The sequence below is a fragment of the Stegodyphus dumicola genome, chromosome 2, assembly GCF_044657685.1.
Source record: "Stegodyphus dumicola isolate Sdum_Otavi_A_Nest chromosome 2, ASM4465768v1".
Taxonomy (NCBI): Eukaryota; Metazoa; Arthropoda; class Arachnida; order Araneae; family Eresidae; genus Stegodyphus; species Stegodyphus dumicola.
The window spans coordinates 261853718-261870503 of record NC_140769.1 but is presented as its reverse complement, the minus strand read 5'-3'; the positions used below and the strand labels follow the sequence as shown (position 1 = coordinate 261870503).

General features: G+C 33.7%; 1 protein-coding gene across 3 annotated transcripts in view; it reads right to left on the bottom strand.

Annotated features, from left to right (window-relative positions):
- Positions 1-16786, bottom strand: part of LOC118196525 (uncharacterized) — a 61697-nt gene that overhangs the window by 38174 nt on the left and 6737 nt on the right. For all 3 annotated transcript variants that reach the window (XM_035367988.2, XM_035367989.2, XM_035367987.2), the window contains exons 3-6: positions 14686-14847; positions 8640-8817; positions 5353-5435; positions 1178-1279 (exon numbers count right to left, since the gene is read on the bottom strand). In XM_035367988.2, the coding sequence (XP_035223879.2) occupies positions 1178-1279; positions 5353-5435; positions 8640-8817; positions 14686-14847 (525 nt within the window). The remainder of the gene's footprint in view (positions 1-1177; positions 1280-5352; positions 5436-8639; positions 8818-14685; positions 14848-16786) is intronic.

The window sequence follows — 16786 nt, the reverse complement described above, 5'->3', positions numbered from 1 at the left end:
GTAAGTAATAACTATGCCGCCCGGGTTGCAGCCGAAAACGTCGCGGACGAGATCGTCGCGGAGAAAACAACGCAAGGCGAAAACGTCGTGGTACAAAACATCATGGGAGGGTAAAAGCAAAGAGAAAACATCGCAGATCTAGAACATCGTGGTACACAATATCGTAGTCGAAAAAAAAAAGCAATACAAAAACTTCGTTGTTTAAAAACATAGTCGTCGAAAGTATCATGGTAAAAAATAAATTATCTACAAATCATCGCATGACGATAATATCGTAAATATGCGTCACATAATGATTTGGAAGCGCAAGAAGGAGAGAGGGTAAAAGTACAAGCGATACTTCAATAATAAAAGGAAACAAAACAAGATATAATTTTCACTAAAACAAGTAACGGATTAACAAACGTGAAAAAAAAATTAATAGGTAACCTCATGCAGCTATTTGTTTTCCTTTTTCTAAATATTTTTAGACTATATTTTTCATGAAAAGCTATGAGCAAAACATTAAAGAAAAGAATAATTTATTAATAACCTTTGTTAATTAACTATAAATTCAAAAATTCTATTAAGTGCTGCAAGTTGCATTAAATCTCTGCTAATTTTCAATTTTTAAATGCTTAATTTTCCTTCTTACATGTTCAGCAAAAATTTATTAGTTCACTCAAAAATACGAAATATGGATGTAAAGTTATCCCTCTTTCCTTCACCCCCTCCCAAATCATTACGAAAAAATGCACTTACAACATTTAAAACCTGAAAAACGCATACGTGCGATGTTATCGTCATGCGATGATTTGTAGGTACTTTATTTTTTACCGCGATATGTTCGAAGACGATGTTTTTAAACCGCGAAGTTTTTGAATCGCTTTATTTTCGATATTCAACCACGATATTTTGTACCACGATGTTTTAGAACTCTTTGCTTTCTTTTCTCCCACAATGATTTGTACTACGACATTTTCGCCTTGCGTTATTTTCTCCGCAATGTTTTCGGCGGAAACCGCCGCACGGACACTATACATTTACAAACATCCATGCCTCATCCGGGATTCGAACCCGAGCCCTTCGGCAATTTCTAAAGAACAGAAATTCATGTTTTCTAAAGCTATGAAATGCTATTTTCCACTTACGAACTGAAATTTCACTCATTTATAAATGATAAAGTTAGTGTCCTTACCGAATTCCCGACGATTAATACTGGGGAGTTGATAGGCACGACTTGAAGATTAACAAAGTCGGGTGTCCTTGGAGGACTTACGGTACAGACCGTGTCTTCAGGCTACAGAATGAAAGAAACTGTAATAAGAAACTTCGTGCTCATAAAAAATTTAATATGAAATTTAAGAACTCATAAATATGTATAACAATCATTTAAGTTTTTAATACATTCCCCCTTGAATGTATTTATGCAGTCATCTATTGCGAAAGGTATCGCATCTATATTTTCATTAGAAATAAAAATTATCCTTTCTGTTTTACAACTCTGCAGAAACACTAATTAACACAAGCGTTATCAGTTTAATTTTTTCCAAGTTATAGATAGACACTTAACTCTTTCGCATCGAAGTCGCCCGTAACGCCCGTTCATTCAGGCAGCGGCAAACCGCCCCAACGCCTCGTTTATTTTCTACCTACTTAGTGTATAGCTCATTGGTTTCGCGAATTGTTAAAAGACATGTCAATCATTCTTTTGAAGCAAATAAAGGAGAAATACGGAAAGCTATTGACATTCGCAGGTGCAATCCGGCCCTAAGGTGAAACTGCACACAATGGATCTACCAGGCAGGGGGAAAGGAAAAATATTCCAAGACAAATTCGTAAACACGGGCGTTTTCGATGTTTGTTGAAAACAGAGTTGGTCGTCTCTCGATGCGAAAGAGTTAAAGTTTTTTTATTATGGTTTAAATATAACATTGTTACGGATTTGGTATTTAAATAGCTTATGTTAGTTAAATTATAAATTAAATGGTTTTATTTCCCGTGCAGAGCAGCGCGTGACGAATGTTAAAAGAATGCTAAGCCGGAAAATTGAAAATACAACAGCGCGTGCATGTAACATTTAATAAATATCTCTTTTTGATTTCGAGAAAGTAGTAGAAAATTCTCGCGCGCGATTTTAAAATCTTATAAAAGGAGGAAAACCTCTCAGTTCGTTGTAGTTACTTAGTTTGTTGTTGTTTAGAAAACTGCTCTTGTTGACTGTAGCGCATTCGCGGAATAGCTTTCTTTAGCTGTTTTGAATTAAGTTCTCTTGAACGTTTGAGTAGTTAAAATATAACTTCTGTGAGATATTGTAATACTGCACGAATACTTATCACAATATCATTAAGGTGGCCTCCATTCTGGTCAATGCATTGAGATAGACGGGTTTTGAAATTTCTTTCTACTGTTACCAGCATATCAACGGGTATGTTGTCGATAGCAGCTTGAATATTGTTCTTCAGTTGAGCCAGGGTTTTTGGACGTTAGAGATTTTAGATAGCCCCACAAAAAGAAATCACACGAGGCTAAATCAGGCGAACGCGATGGCCACTGAAGATCACCCCGTAAGGAGATAAGGCGTCCAGGGAAACGATCTTCAAAAACCATGGTCCAATGGTGCCTATTCTAGGCAATGCACACCAAACAGTAACACATTCTGTATGGAGGGCCTGCTCATGAATTTCTTGGGGACCCGTCCCACTCCAGTATCGCATGTTTTGCTTATTCACGCAAACGAAAAGATAAAAATGAGCCTCATCGCTGAGGAACACAAGGGCATCATGAGGCATATTGTCAATAACAGCTTTGCATGCATTTTTTCGTGGAAAAAAAAACTCGTGGATTAAATTTTTGCACCATTGCCAATTTAAATGGATGAAAATGCAGTACGTTGAATAGTACAACTCCACGGCAAACGCGCCCTCCTCGCTCGTCCACTGCATAATCGGTACTAAACCTGCATGACACCGCTCTTTTCAATGAGCGCTACCCCACCCTTCTCGGAATAAATGTCGCTAGATGGCGTGCGTTTCAGATAAGAAAGTTCCCCTGCCGCACTCTATAACTTTGCATTTTTGTATCGCTTTATTTTTGTTTCTGATAACAAAGAAATCAAAAATAGAAAAGTAAATTCATAGTCAAGCATTCTATTAACAATCAATCAGTCATATTTATACCTATTATTCAATCAATATCAATTTCATTTCGTGCAGAATTTGACACGATATGTGACAAAAGCCAAAAAGATAATGCCTTTATTACATAGACTTGTCAGTGTGATATTTCATCTATTATCATCCGTATAACAACAACAAGATCCTATTTCTCCCCATCTGTGTTTTAAGCAACAATCCGTTTTGAATGCAAAATTAATTTAAGCATTTAATTTTAAGCAAAATTAATTTACTGAAGAGATTACATTAGCATAGAATAAATCTGTATCTTAAAATAATAATAAAAAGTTAAATTTCTTAAACCTGCGAATAACAGAAAATTATAATTTTCTGTCAGAATACTGGCTTTTTAAAGAAGCTAAAACTCCACATTTTGAAAAATCACTTCTCACGTAAAAAAATGATTGAGTAATTATTTTGTTTTGTCAGTTTTTAAGGAAATATTTGTTAAGGTATTTCAGAATTCTTCTGACTGATTTTCGTGTAATCTTTATTTAGGAATCAAGTATCCTTAGTAATCAAATTTCCCATTTTCCGCTATAAAGGTATGATCGAACATAGACAGTCTTTAATAAATGAGCTAAAAATCAAACTACAGAATTTTTCGAAAAGAAAAAGAAATTACTGAAAGAATTTTTCGGTTACACCCGAAAACATCGCGAAAGAAAATGTCACGAAGAAAACAATTCAAGGCGAAAACATCGTGGTATAAAACACCGAGGGAGAAAAGAAAGTAAATAGAAAACATTGCAGTTCGTAAAACATAAAGATACAAAATATCGTAGTGTAATATAAAGCGGTTCAAAAACTTCGCAGTTTAAAAACATCGTAATCGAAAATATCGTGACATAAATTAAAGCACCTACAAATCATCGCATGACAATAACATCGCAGGAAAGCATTTTACCTCATTACTTATCTCAGTTATTTGCCTCAGTTACTTATCTGCCTTTTTGTAATCTTGTTTAAACTATTTTTTCTATGTAAAACTACTAGTAAAACTTTGTAAAAAATTAATTTATTAATGACCCTTATGATCTAAATTAAGTAAGTTTAAAAGTCTATTAAGTGCTATAAATTGCATTAATTTTCTACTCATTTTCAGTTTTTAAATGCCTAAGATTCTTTCTTACTTTTTCAACTAAAATTTATTAGTTAATTCAAAAATATGAAATATAAAAGTAAAAATACTCCTCTTTTCTTCTTGCATTCACTACAACTTTTAAAGCCTGAAAAACTGCATGTCTGCGATGTTACAGTCATGCAATGGTTTTTTGTAGGTGTTTTATTTTTTTTTTTTTTTTTTTTTCTTTTTTTTAGTCCAAAGGGATTTGAATCCCGAAGGACTATTAGTTTCGTTTTGGCATTTTGCGTCGGACTCATAAATGTCGGTTCACTTTTCAAACTGTTGCCACAAAATGTTAGAGTCCTGCATTATATTTGAAGAAATTAAATAATGAAAAATCTGCATAAATGTATGTATATTTCTCGTACTGTGATAAAACAACGGTACATAGAGTCATCGAATTTTAAATAACGTAATCCTCCAACGAATATGAGCATGTGGAAGACCAAATTTGAAATTTGAAATTTGTTTTATGATCGATTTCCTATTTTTTAAAACTTTGACGAATTTTTGATTAACAAACTCAAGGATTTCAAAGCGAGCAATTGCAACGTTGTGCAGAAAAAAACATTTTTATCTCCAGCGCGTGAGTCCCTGTATCGGAAATTCTAAAGATATGCTCGTTTTAAAACTATTTTGCGATATTGCTGTTGCACTGGATCTTATGGTTTAAGTGCGAGGAACATGATATTTAATAAAGAAAGGTAACACACAAAATGTTAAAAAACGCCCCTTTGGATGTAATTTAAAATCTGAAACATTTCAGTTTTTTTTTTTTTTTTTTTTTTTTTTTTTTTTTTTTTTTTTTTTTTTTTTGCCACTTTACTTTACCCCTTTACGATATTTTCGACGATAATGTTTTAAAACTGCGATGTTCTCGAATCACTGTATTTTGACGACAATATTTTGCACAACGATGTGAACTGCGATGCTTTTTCTTTGCTTTCTTTTTTTCTCCCATGATGCTTTATACTATCCCATTTTCGTTTTGTATTGTTTTCTCCAAGATATTTTCGTCCGCGATGTTTTCGGTAAACATCTATACTACAGTCTTTCAAAAGTATGATTTACCTGAGTTTCCATAGCCTCTTCATTTTCCTGCAGACCATGCTTTTGCTTAGGTGTAGAATTATTCAATTCTTTTATCTTCCAACCTGCAATTAATGGAAATAACGCCATTAGGAGAAAAACTTCCATTTGCTTTAACTGAATGTAATTTCTTACCCAGTCCTTTTTTATTCATTTTAATTTCTCCCTTAATTTTCTTTTAAAACAATTAACATATAATTAGTAAAATGTGAAGATTTCAAAATTTCTTTCCGAAATTTCATAACTCTTCAAAGTCTTCGGCATAAAATATATTCAGTGAGACAATATCACACATTTTCTTGAATAAACGATACCTAATTTATTATTGGATGATGATAATGAATTAATTTATGATTGAATAAACGATACCTACGTTATGATTGGATCCAGAAGCTGACTTAAAATTCATTTAACTATATAAAATCGTGTCGAATAGTTAAGCAATAAAAAGGAAGAATAACATATTGACAGCAGACGAAACAGCATGTAACCGTGAAATTTACATTCGTAAGAAAGTATCCAAGAGAAAATTAGGCCTCAGGAAAAATTTCTCATATCAATATTTTTACTGGAAACTATGTTAGTTGTAAAAACCGCTAGATGTGGGCAAATTCTATGCCTCTCTTCGTTGTTTAATTAGAAAGAAACCTAAATATTGAAATTTTGAGAATGAGTGAAGCGATATTGTCTCATTAGTAGCAAGTGATGCAAGTTGACAAACAGTCCCTAAAAAAGGACAAAGCCCTAATGTGTTCTATAATTCCTGTTTGTAAAACCAATGTCAAACCAACTGAAGTGAGCAGCCAAAGGCCCAGAATGACCGCTGCTTGTATTTGCAAGCATAACACCAAGGTCAGTCTCTGAACATGAGACCTCGCAGCTGTCTTAAAGGCCGTATCTCAAACACCTCGGAAAGGAAATCGATAAACACAATGAGTTTCTGTCCAAAAGAGGCACTGACTTATGCAACACAGCAAGGGCTGGCAAGACCCCATGCGGGAGAGTTATTTGGATAATTAGTGAGCCCGGATGGATAATACCCATATTGCCTAAAGTTAAATAATTGGTATCCACCACACTTCACCTTATCCATAGGTTACAGCCGAAAACATCGCGGACGATAACGTCGCGGAGAAAACAACGCAAGGCGAAAACGTCGTGCTACAAAACATCGTGAGAGAAAACATCGCAAAGAGAAAACATCGCAAAGAGAAAACATCGCAGTTCTAAAACATCGTGGTACAAAACATCGTCATCGAAAATAAAGCGGTTCAAAAACTTCGCAATTTAAAAACATCGTCGTCGAAAATATCGTGGTAAAAAATAAAGTATCTACAAATCATCGCTTTACGATAACATCGCAGACATGCTTTTTTCATACATGCTTTTTGCAAACATGCGTTAATAACTGTAAATGGATATTCCCATAATGATTTGTGAGCGCAAAATGGAAAGAAGAATAATTTTTACTTTCACATTTTTTTATTAACTAATAAATTTTTTCTGAAAAAGTAAGAAGGAAACTTAAGCATAGCAAATTAATGCAACTTATAGCAATTAATATAATTTTAAACCGACATAGTTAACTAACAAAGGCCATTAATAAATAATTTTTTATAAAGTTTTTACTGGTAATTTTTCGTGAAAAGTATAATCTATAAGTTGCATTTAATTTTCTATGCTTAAGTTTCCTTCTTACTTTTTCAGAAAAAATTTATTAGTTAATAAAAAATGTGAAAGTAAAAATTATCCTTCTTTACATTTTGCGCTCACAAATCTTTATGGGAATATTCATTTACAGTTATTAAAGCATGTATGGAAAAAGCATGTCTGCTATGTTATCGTCATGCGATGATTTGTAGACACTTTATTTTTTACCACGATATTTTCGACGACGATGTTTTTAAACTGCGAAGATTTTGAACCGCTTTATTTTCGACGACGATGTTTTGTACCACGATGTTTTAGGACTGCGATGCTTTCTCTTTGCGATGGTTTCTCCCACGATGTTTTGTAGCACGATGTTTTCGCCTTGCGTTGTTTTCTCCGCGACGTTTTCGTCCGCGATGTTTTTGCCGCGATGTTATCGGCGGACACTTATCCATATATACTACCCAGCTGTGTATAAGAAACAAATCCTTTGGGAAGAAGACGTTTCTGTCCTGGCATCTTCACACAGAGGCCTACTTTAACAGGATCCAGATAACAGCTTGATTTCATAGAAAGGGGGGATTTTATAGATGATTCATCATTGTTTGATCTACTGACTGATTCCAGTGGTTACTGCACTAAAGAACGCCTGGAACGCCATCTCCTTCTCTTCTCTGAAAACGTTCTCTAGCTAAGTTCTTCATTAATGTTTGAAATCTTAATAGCTCCTGGCTTCTGGAGGAATAACGTTTCTTACTCTTCAAGTGTGAGATTAATTTTAAAACAAAAATAATATGACATTTTTTTCGGAGGAACCAGAAATGCGAAAATTCAACCGTGCTCCAGCCTGATATCTACATCAAGAACTTTTGTAGGGTTCTAGTTGTGTGGAAACATAAATCAGTTCTTCAGACTCTACCAGACTGACAAAGCGAGATGACAAAATCTTGTGAAGATTAAAATAAACATTTTATCAAGTGAAATTATAATTTAATTAACGTAGTCTAAGACTGCACAGAGGGTTTACTTGAGCTGGCTCAAATATTTTAACGGTGCGATTAAAATATCGGCCAGCAAAGTGGCTAAAGCCGGAATATTCTCGGGCAAAGCTGGCGAGAGGACGTAAATTTTTAGGTTAGGCTGTCGAAGGCTCTAATGCTAAAACATTCAAAACCCTTTACTTAAATACTTTAACAACTAATTTTCATTCTCACGCGGACTGCGGAAAGAAAACTATGGGAATGGTTTAAATCACAATAACTGGATAATTAATATAAAATCCTTATACGTCAAGTGATAGCTGGATAAGCTTGCTACCAATTATAAAGACTCAAAGAAAAAATGTCTTAAATTCCTTGTAATATAAAAATAATCGTCAAATCGTGAAATATCGGTCAAAAGTTTTACAGAATATATCCCAAATTCCATGTGTTGGTACAACAGTTTTTTTTTTTTTTTTTTTTTTTTTTTTTTCAAAAGTCTCATTAAATTCTTTAATTTTAAATTCTTTAATTTTTCTCATGATTTTCATCAAAAATACTAAAGATTTTCAGTAAAAAAATATTTCTCATGCCGTATATTGCTTTTGAATTATATAAAAAAAAAATTTTTAAACTCACCGCTTTCAGTAATTTTATATCTTGCTATTCGGATGGATTTAGTTTCTTTTTTCTCGCATATTTTTTTCAGCAAACCTCTTTCACATAAATTATTCAAATTTGATTGAGCTCTGCGCCTGCAGTTTTCTTCATAATTTTTCTGACCTTTATATCTATCTCCGAAAAGTTGGTCCAGTTCCTAAAGTAAATGTAAATCATGTTAATAGGAAATATTTCTAAAATATTTAGGATTAAATCCAAGTACTCAAATAAAATTAAATTATTCAAATATTAGTCATTCTTTTTAATCATTAACTGATTGATGAACCAAATATCATATTGATGTTTTAGCTAGCTACAGGGCCTTATATAATATAATAAAGACATACTTTACAACTAGTGTCTAAGGCTTTTTAAATTTTTATAAAATTTCCGGATTACGAATCTTTTTTTTTATCTTAGAGTGTTGTGTACGTTTATATGTATATGTTATCGTGAAAGGCAGAAATTGGAGAATGTCGACTTTCACCGGAGAATATCAACATTCACCAAATACGTCGATGAAAGACCGAATATTTCACTACATTCTTGTATATTCGGACCCTCACCGGTGTATGTCGACAATCACAGATATGCTCTGGTGAAAGTCGAAAAGAGAGGTCATAAAGTGCTATAATAGTTTAAGTTGTTGCAATAAATAAGATTTGAATCACATAATTTAGTAAGTTTTTTATCACTGTTATTTTATTTTCTCATTTAAAACGCACTGTATAATTAAGTAAGTTTTTAATTTCTATTATTTTCCTTTCTCATTTTGAATGTATTGTGTGTTTTAGGTTCTCATGTTCTTAAGTTCTTATTTCAAGTTTCAAGTGCGTTTATTCGCGACTGAATTACGGAGAAGAAAATATAATATTGTTATATGTTCAACATTCACCATTAGTACATGGTGAATGTCGACATTGACCGGTGTAAGTCAGAAATAAGAGTATTTGGAAAATATTTCGGACATACACCAAGAGACTATGTGAATGTTGACATTCTCCAGATTTCGGTGTTTCTCCGTAACATATACAAATATATTGCTAGGGCCTCTGAGGCCAGATAGTGTGTGTGTGATTATGGCAAAGCCTCGAGGGCTATCTGCCTACGGGGAGGGATGCATTCGTGGAGGACTTTCTAAGGGAAACTGACTCGTATACACGTTACACATGGAGAAAACCACGAAAACGCCCATGCAACCAGCCCGTTCGCGGGATTCGAACCTCGGACCGAACTACCAGTGTTCAGCAACTTTACCGCTTAGCCGCTGGTGGGCCTGAGGCCAGAAAGCCTACTAAGGCTTTGTGCGCCTAGAAGGCCCAACTGTTAATTCATTTCAAGTTGGAATAATGGGTAAATTAGCCTTTCTTTGGCCTTGTCACTTTGTAAGGATCTTAAGTTTTACTAACGTTTATTTTATTTTATATCTTTACTATCACTTCTTATTTTCTACTTCCGGCCAGAATTAAAAGCTTTAACTTATTTATGCAAATTTGTTGGCGAACGCCAAGTACTTAAGTTGTGGCTTTTTGCCAAGCAAGGAAGAGGAAGGAGTTAGTAGTTTTACTCGGTTGCTGGTTGCCTTCCAGGCCAGAGGTTTAATCCTCTTGATAATTTTAAACGTATTGTAGTGTTAACAGTTCTCTGTACTACATACGGCTTCCTGTTAATATACGGCCAATCTTCCACGTTTATTATTCCAAAGTTAGTTAGAGTTTAGTTAATATTTTTATATTCTTACGTTCAGACCACAAGTGGTTGGTCTCTGTATTCCGAAGTCCGGAAATCATTGTAAAGAGAGAAAAATAAAGGGTTTCGTATACCCTTCCTGTGTATCTTGTCTACTTCCCACATTTATTGAACATAGCTTTAGTAAGCTCCCTGTTCCGAGTCAGGTCTTTGAATGTTCCCAAAGCAAGTAAGGCGGAACATTGAACCTGATAACTTACGCTAGCAGAATTTAGCGAATAGTCGCTACACATTTCTTCAATATTCTAGCTTACGAGGAAATCTAGTTTAGCTAGAATATTACATTTTTAAGGGGTATACATTTTGATCTATATAAGAGTCAGAAGACGATATGAAAAGTTAGATTCCGTAATTTTTACGAAATGATTCTGTATGTTAAAAAACACCAAAACAATAATTACAATAAATTTTTCTTCGTTTAAAACACTTTTGTGATTGGGATTATGTATCTACGACCAAAGGGTGCGAAATAAATCCGAGTAAGGATTTTATTCATTCGGAGAAAAAGATTTTATGTGTGTGTATGTGCATGTAGGTAAGTCTGTGTGCTTGTGTGTGTGTAGCAATTGTTTTTATAACATGCAACTTTTCAGCCAACAGAGGCGTTAGCCCAAATGGCTGTTAATCTCGAAACGGGAAGTTGCGTTGTATCACTCTAAATACTTGAATCGCTTCTTTGATTGTTGCCACAAAATATTATCGCCCTGCAATATATGTAAAGAATTTAAATAATGAAGAAGCTGCATGCATGTACACTACCGCAAAAAAAAGGCATATTTCTATATCTCCCGTTTTACAGGGCCAATTGACGAAATTCAAATTGCGTCATATCTGGAAAGCCCGAATCAGGATATATTTAGCATTGGTCTAATATAAGTATTTTGACAGAAAAATCAGACTTTTTCTGAAATGACAGGCCAATATTTTTCTATCTTTTGATTCTACGGCTCAAATTATGCCAAACTGCCAAGTTTTGTAAACTTCGCGCGAGTAGTTTTTAACAAATTAGAATTAGCTCTCAAAATTTTAGTTCCCCCATGTTAATTGAATTTGATATATAATTATTAATATATCTCTTTTTTTATTAAACTTATTTTATTCTTCCTTACACATTTCAAAATTTAGGTTCATTCCAAATAAAATTCGCCCATTTTTTACGATTTACTTTTAAAATTTGTATTTTTAAATAGCTTTTAAAACTTTTTCGGAAAACATTTTGGTTTATAACCTATAAAAGTTTTACCGTCATCTTAGATGTATTTCTAAGCATACCGGCAAAAAAAAACAGAGTTTTTTATTCAAAATTTCCTAAGATATACTTGAATTTGCACATTGACGCGTTTTGAAATTTAGCATATTTGTTATTAGCAATAATAACGCAAAATGTAGCTTACGCATTTCTTTAAAATTATTTGAAAGTATGAATGATGACTTTTTCCGCTCCTGTGCAGTGAAAAAAGGGAAATGAAAATAGGTTGCCATAAATTAAGAAGCTCTTGGCGCAAACTGAAAAAATTCACCAAGTTAAATTTTTAAATTTCTCCATAAATTTCTCACCAAAAGTTATGAAATTTTACATCTAGGCATAATTTGAGTCATAAAATCGAAACATGGAAAAATATTGGTATGTTATTTCAGGAAAAACACGATTTTGTGCCAAAATACCTGTGTTAGAACAATACTATATATAAATCTAATATATATCCTAAGTCACGCTTTCGAGACATGAAAAACTCAATTTGAATTTCGTCAAGCGGCCCAGTAGAACGGTAGATATAGAACTTTCCTATATTTTTTCTTCGCAGTTTACGTATATCTCTCGCACTGTAAAAAAACGGCGGTACCCAGACCCATCCAATTCTGAATAACGTTGTCTTCCAACCGAATATCGGAACCTGAAAACCGGAATTTGGATTTGTTTTATTATCTGTTCAATATTTTCTAAACCTTTAATGAATTTATGATTAACAAATTCAGCGATTTGAAAGCGAACAGTGGCAATACTGTACGGTATAAAGTACTTTTTTGTATTATCTATCGAGAGTGTCTATCGGAAATTTTAAAAATTTGCTGTTTTTAAGTATTTTATGATTTTTCTGTTGGGTTAAATTTTAAGTGACGTAAGTGCGAAGAACATTACATTTAATTAATAAATTTAACACAGAGAGCATAAATGAAAGGACACAAAAAAAATTCGCGAATTATCTTTCTAATAAAACTGAACAGTGATATGATGAACTGAGAAAAGGCTAAAAATATAGAAAAATGTATGCTAACACTGAACACTGCATTGAGAATTCTAAAAGCATGCTGCTTGTTTGTAATTTTGCTGTTGAATAGTATAGTGCATAAGTGCGAAGAAAATGGTGCTTAGTAATAAAGCTAAAACGAGAAAACAAAAGTGTATCAGATGAAGTGTATCCAACAGCAGATTAATACAGAGGCTGTTCACACATTTTTTAGACGATATATATTGTATTCACAAAACTAACATAAAATTCTTGTGTTTTAAATGTTCTATTTGACATCCCTTATTCTGAACTATCTTTCGACACCGCAATTTTCAGGATAATAATGCATTTTGAAGTGGCAGAGGAGATATTCTATCCCATTCCTCCCGAACAGCTTTCCAGAGTCCTGTTAGGGTTTTGGGACAACATTTGGATAATGCAGCTTTTAAAAGTCCGAAAGCACAAAAAGCCATAGGTGACACATCGGGAGATTTAGTAGGGATACCTTGATAGTAGTTTTTTGTTCCATTTCTGTTAGGAAATTTACAGTGGATTTTGATGTGTGACTGCTAGCTTTTTCCTGATAAACTCTCACAGATTGTTGGCACTGTGGGTAAAGAGATGGTATTTCATTCAGAAACATTGGCGATAAAATATATTCCTGATAGTATTTGGAGTTAATCTTGACATTTTTTTGCACTCTCTTTATTTTTAACTTGCCATTATAAGAAAAACCAGCAACAATCATGAATCCCTTACAAAAACTTTCTTTCGATTCTTTGAACCATGTACTTAAATTTTTTCTCCCCTTTCATGATAATACATGGCTCTTTTTTTGTTACAATCATTTAAATACACCCATGCTTCATCTATTGTGACAATTGTTTTCCGTTTTTCTTTGGATACGTGCTTCTCATATAGAATTCTGCAGCGTATCCTGCGTTGAGCGATATGTTTTGGAAGAAGACGATGCACATTGCATTTTTTCGCTTTCTTAAGATTTAAATCAACGTTTATCATTTTGTTTACAATGGACACCGAGCATTTTAATGATTTTGCAACTGTCCTTTGACTAGGGGGATTTTCTTTTAACATTAAACAACGTACCTTTGTAATAGTCGAAGATGTCCGTTTTTCCCTTGGATACATGTTTGGAATTTTTGTCCCACTTGAGGCTCCAATTTGACGTTTTTTTCCTTTCTTGTTGATGATATTACCTATCGACGCTTTAGATATCACAAAACCATGACTCTCACATCGTTTTTTGGATAACGGAGTATCCAAAAACATACTTCTCTTCAGAAAGAGCGCAAATGTAGCCTTCGAACCACTGCTTTGTTAAATTCGCCATTTTTAATAAAAAAAACTTTCAAGCCACAGACGATAATATTAACTTTTAAAAATATAGTACAATTGCAATTACTTCTTTTTCAGCAAACGAATTTTTATTACCGCTTACCAAAATCGTCTAAAAAATGTGCGAACAGCCTCTGTAGTCTGCGAGTTCAGCGAGAGCATAAAATAAACCTTAGCAAACCCTTTTAGGCGACCAGTAAAATCTGAAACCTTTCAGATTTTTTATTATTATAAAATTAAATTATAAGCATAATAAAATTAAAAACTAAAAATGTAAAAATAAAACCTATTTAAGTTGCTTAACTTGCTATCAAGCCAATATTAATAAAATATAAGAGAGCAGATTGTTGTTGAATTTTTATCTTTGCAAGATGCCTAATTCTAAAAAAATGCATAAATATTTAATTAGTAATAGATTAAAAATCATCGTAATGTGCAGTTCAAGATATTAATCTTCGAAATGAATGAATAAATAATCGGATACAATTTAAACCTAATTTTATCATAAAAACAAAATAATCATCTGTGTGTGTGCATGTGTGTTTTCCCCCTAAACAGCAGCCGAAAACAGTATAAACGGAGTTATGTTGCGGTTGTCAGAAATCATGTCAACCCTGTCAGTAATACACTGCCCTGTCACTGTATTCCAATAAAAACAATGAGAAAAATTTTATTACTGAATAATTTACCTTCAAAAGACTGATGTCTTTATCTTCCCATTTTGAACTTGACCTATGAACAAGCTTAATTTCAAATATCTTGTTCTTCTTATCCACCCAGTACAGCATATGCGGATGTATTGAATTAAGCAGACACATTATATAGTGGCCTAATATTCTGGAACTGTGAATCTAATGAACACAACAGTTATCATAATTAGTATTTCAAGATTGTAGTAAGCTTTAAATACAATTTAGAAATGGGATATCTCACAAACATCTCCACGTAACGCAGATAAATGTTAATAAAAAATTTTCTGACATTATGCAAAATTCATATTAAGCACTAAAATTGATTTTATAGTCTTTGAATTCATTCATATTCGTGTTCTTGAGCACTGTTAGGAATTAAATCCATTTTTAGTAAAAATGTTTTATTCTTTTGCTAATTTTGTGCAAATGAAAGTAGTTGTAGTGAAAAAATATGCTTGAAATCTTTTATATTTTTACGTTTTTCTTTTTCTGACACCAGTTGTTTTGTTATTTTCTTCCTTCGCGTTCGTACGGGGTTCGTAGGTTTGGAGTGAATAACGACGATACTTGATGAAGTATCGAAATACACTTTATTAGGGTATCCGCCGATAACATCGCGGCAAAAACATCGGGGACGAAAACGTCGCGGAGAAAACAACGCAAGGGCAAAACGTCGTGCTACAAAACATCGTAGGAGAAAACATCGCAATTCTAAAACATCGTGGTACAAAACATCGTCGTAGAAAATAAAGCGGTTCAAAAACATCGCAGTTTAAAAACATCGTCGTCGAAAATATCGTGGTAAAAAATAAAGTATCTACAAATCATCGCATGACGATAACATCGCAGACATGCTTTTTTCAGGTTTTAATAATTGTAAATGGATATTCCCATAATGATTTGTGAGCGCAAGGTGTAAAGAAGGATAAATTTTACTTTCACATATTTTATTAACTAATAAATTTTTGCTGAAAACGTAAGAAGGAAACTTAAGCATAGAAAATTAAATGTAACTTATAGATTATACTTTTCATGAAATATTACCACTAAAAACTTTATAAAAATGATTTATTAATGGCCTTTGTTAGTTAACTATGTCTGTTTAAAATTCTATTAAGTGCTATAAGTTGCATTAATTTTTTATGTTTAAGTTTCCTTTTTATTTTCTCAGCAAAAATTTATTAATTAATAAAAAATATGAAAGTAAAAATTATCCTTCTTTCCATCTTGCGCTCACAAATCATTATGGGAATATCCATTTACACTTATTAAAGCATGCCTGAAAAAAGCATGTCTGCGATGTTATCGTCATGCGATGATTTGTAGATACTTTATTTTTTACCACGATATTTTCCACGACGATGTTTTTAAACTGCGATGTTTTTGAACCGCTTTATTTTCGACGACGATGTTTTGTACCACGATGTTTTAGAACTGCGATGTTTTCTCTTTGCGATGTTTTCTCCCACGATGTTTTGTAGCACGACGTTTTCGCCTTGCGTTGTTTTCTCCGCGACATTTTCGTCTGCGATGTTTTTGCCGCGATGTTTTCGGCTGTAACCCTTTATTAGCCAGTATTGTCAGGACAGCTCCAAAACACGTTTTACAGTAGTCGATGAACTACTATAAACACGCTGACACGATCAGCGACACGGCCTTCAGGTTATCAGGCTATCACTGTGGAGACAGCTTCACTGCAAAGCACCAGAGTACAGCTTTCGACTCTGCTTCGTCGTTCTCGTAGCTCCACGTACTCTCGAGACTCTCCACGCTACAACTCGCGATGCACTCGACGATACACAAGAGTATAGCTCTCGACCCAGCACAGTCTAAGACAAAACTCGACGATGCACTAATTCGCGATACACTAAAAGACTCTCTCGATGCACTCGACGACCAACTCGGCGCTAGACTTCGAGACACACGCTCAGTGATTGACTATCAGCTCGCTAGATGAGGCACACACACTAACTGCGGACCAGCAGGGTTTATATAGCTTTCGGCTCGTGTTCGAGAACATTATGGGCTAAACCGGTAAGAATTCGTTCCAGAAGGTTCTCCATTCGTCCATGGTATATCGCCAATTTTGTCGCCAAAT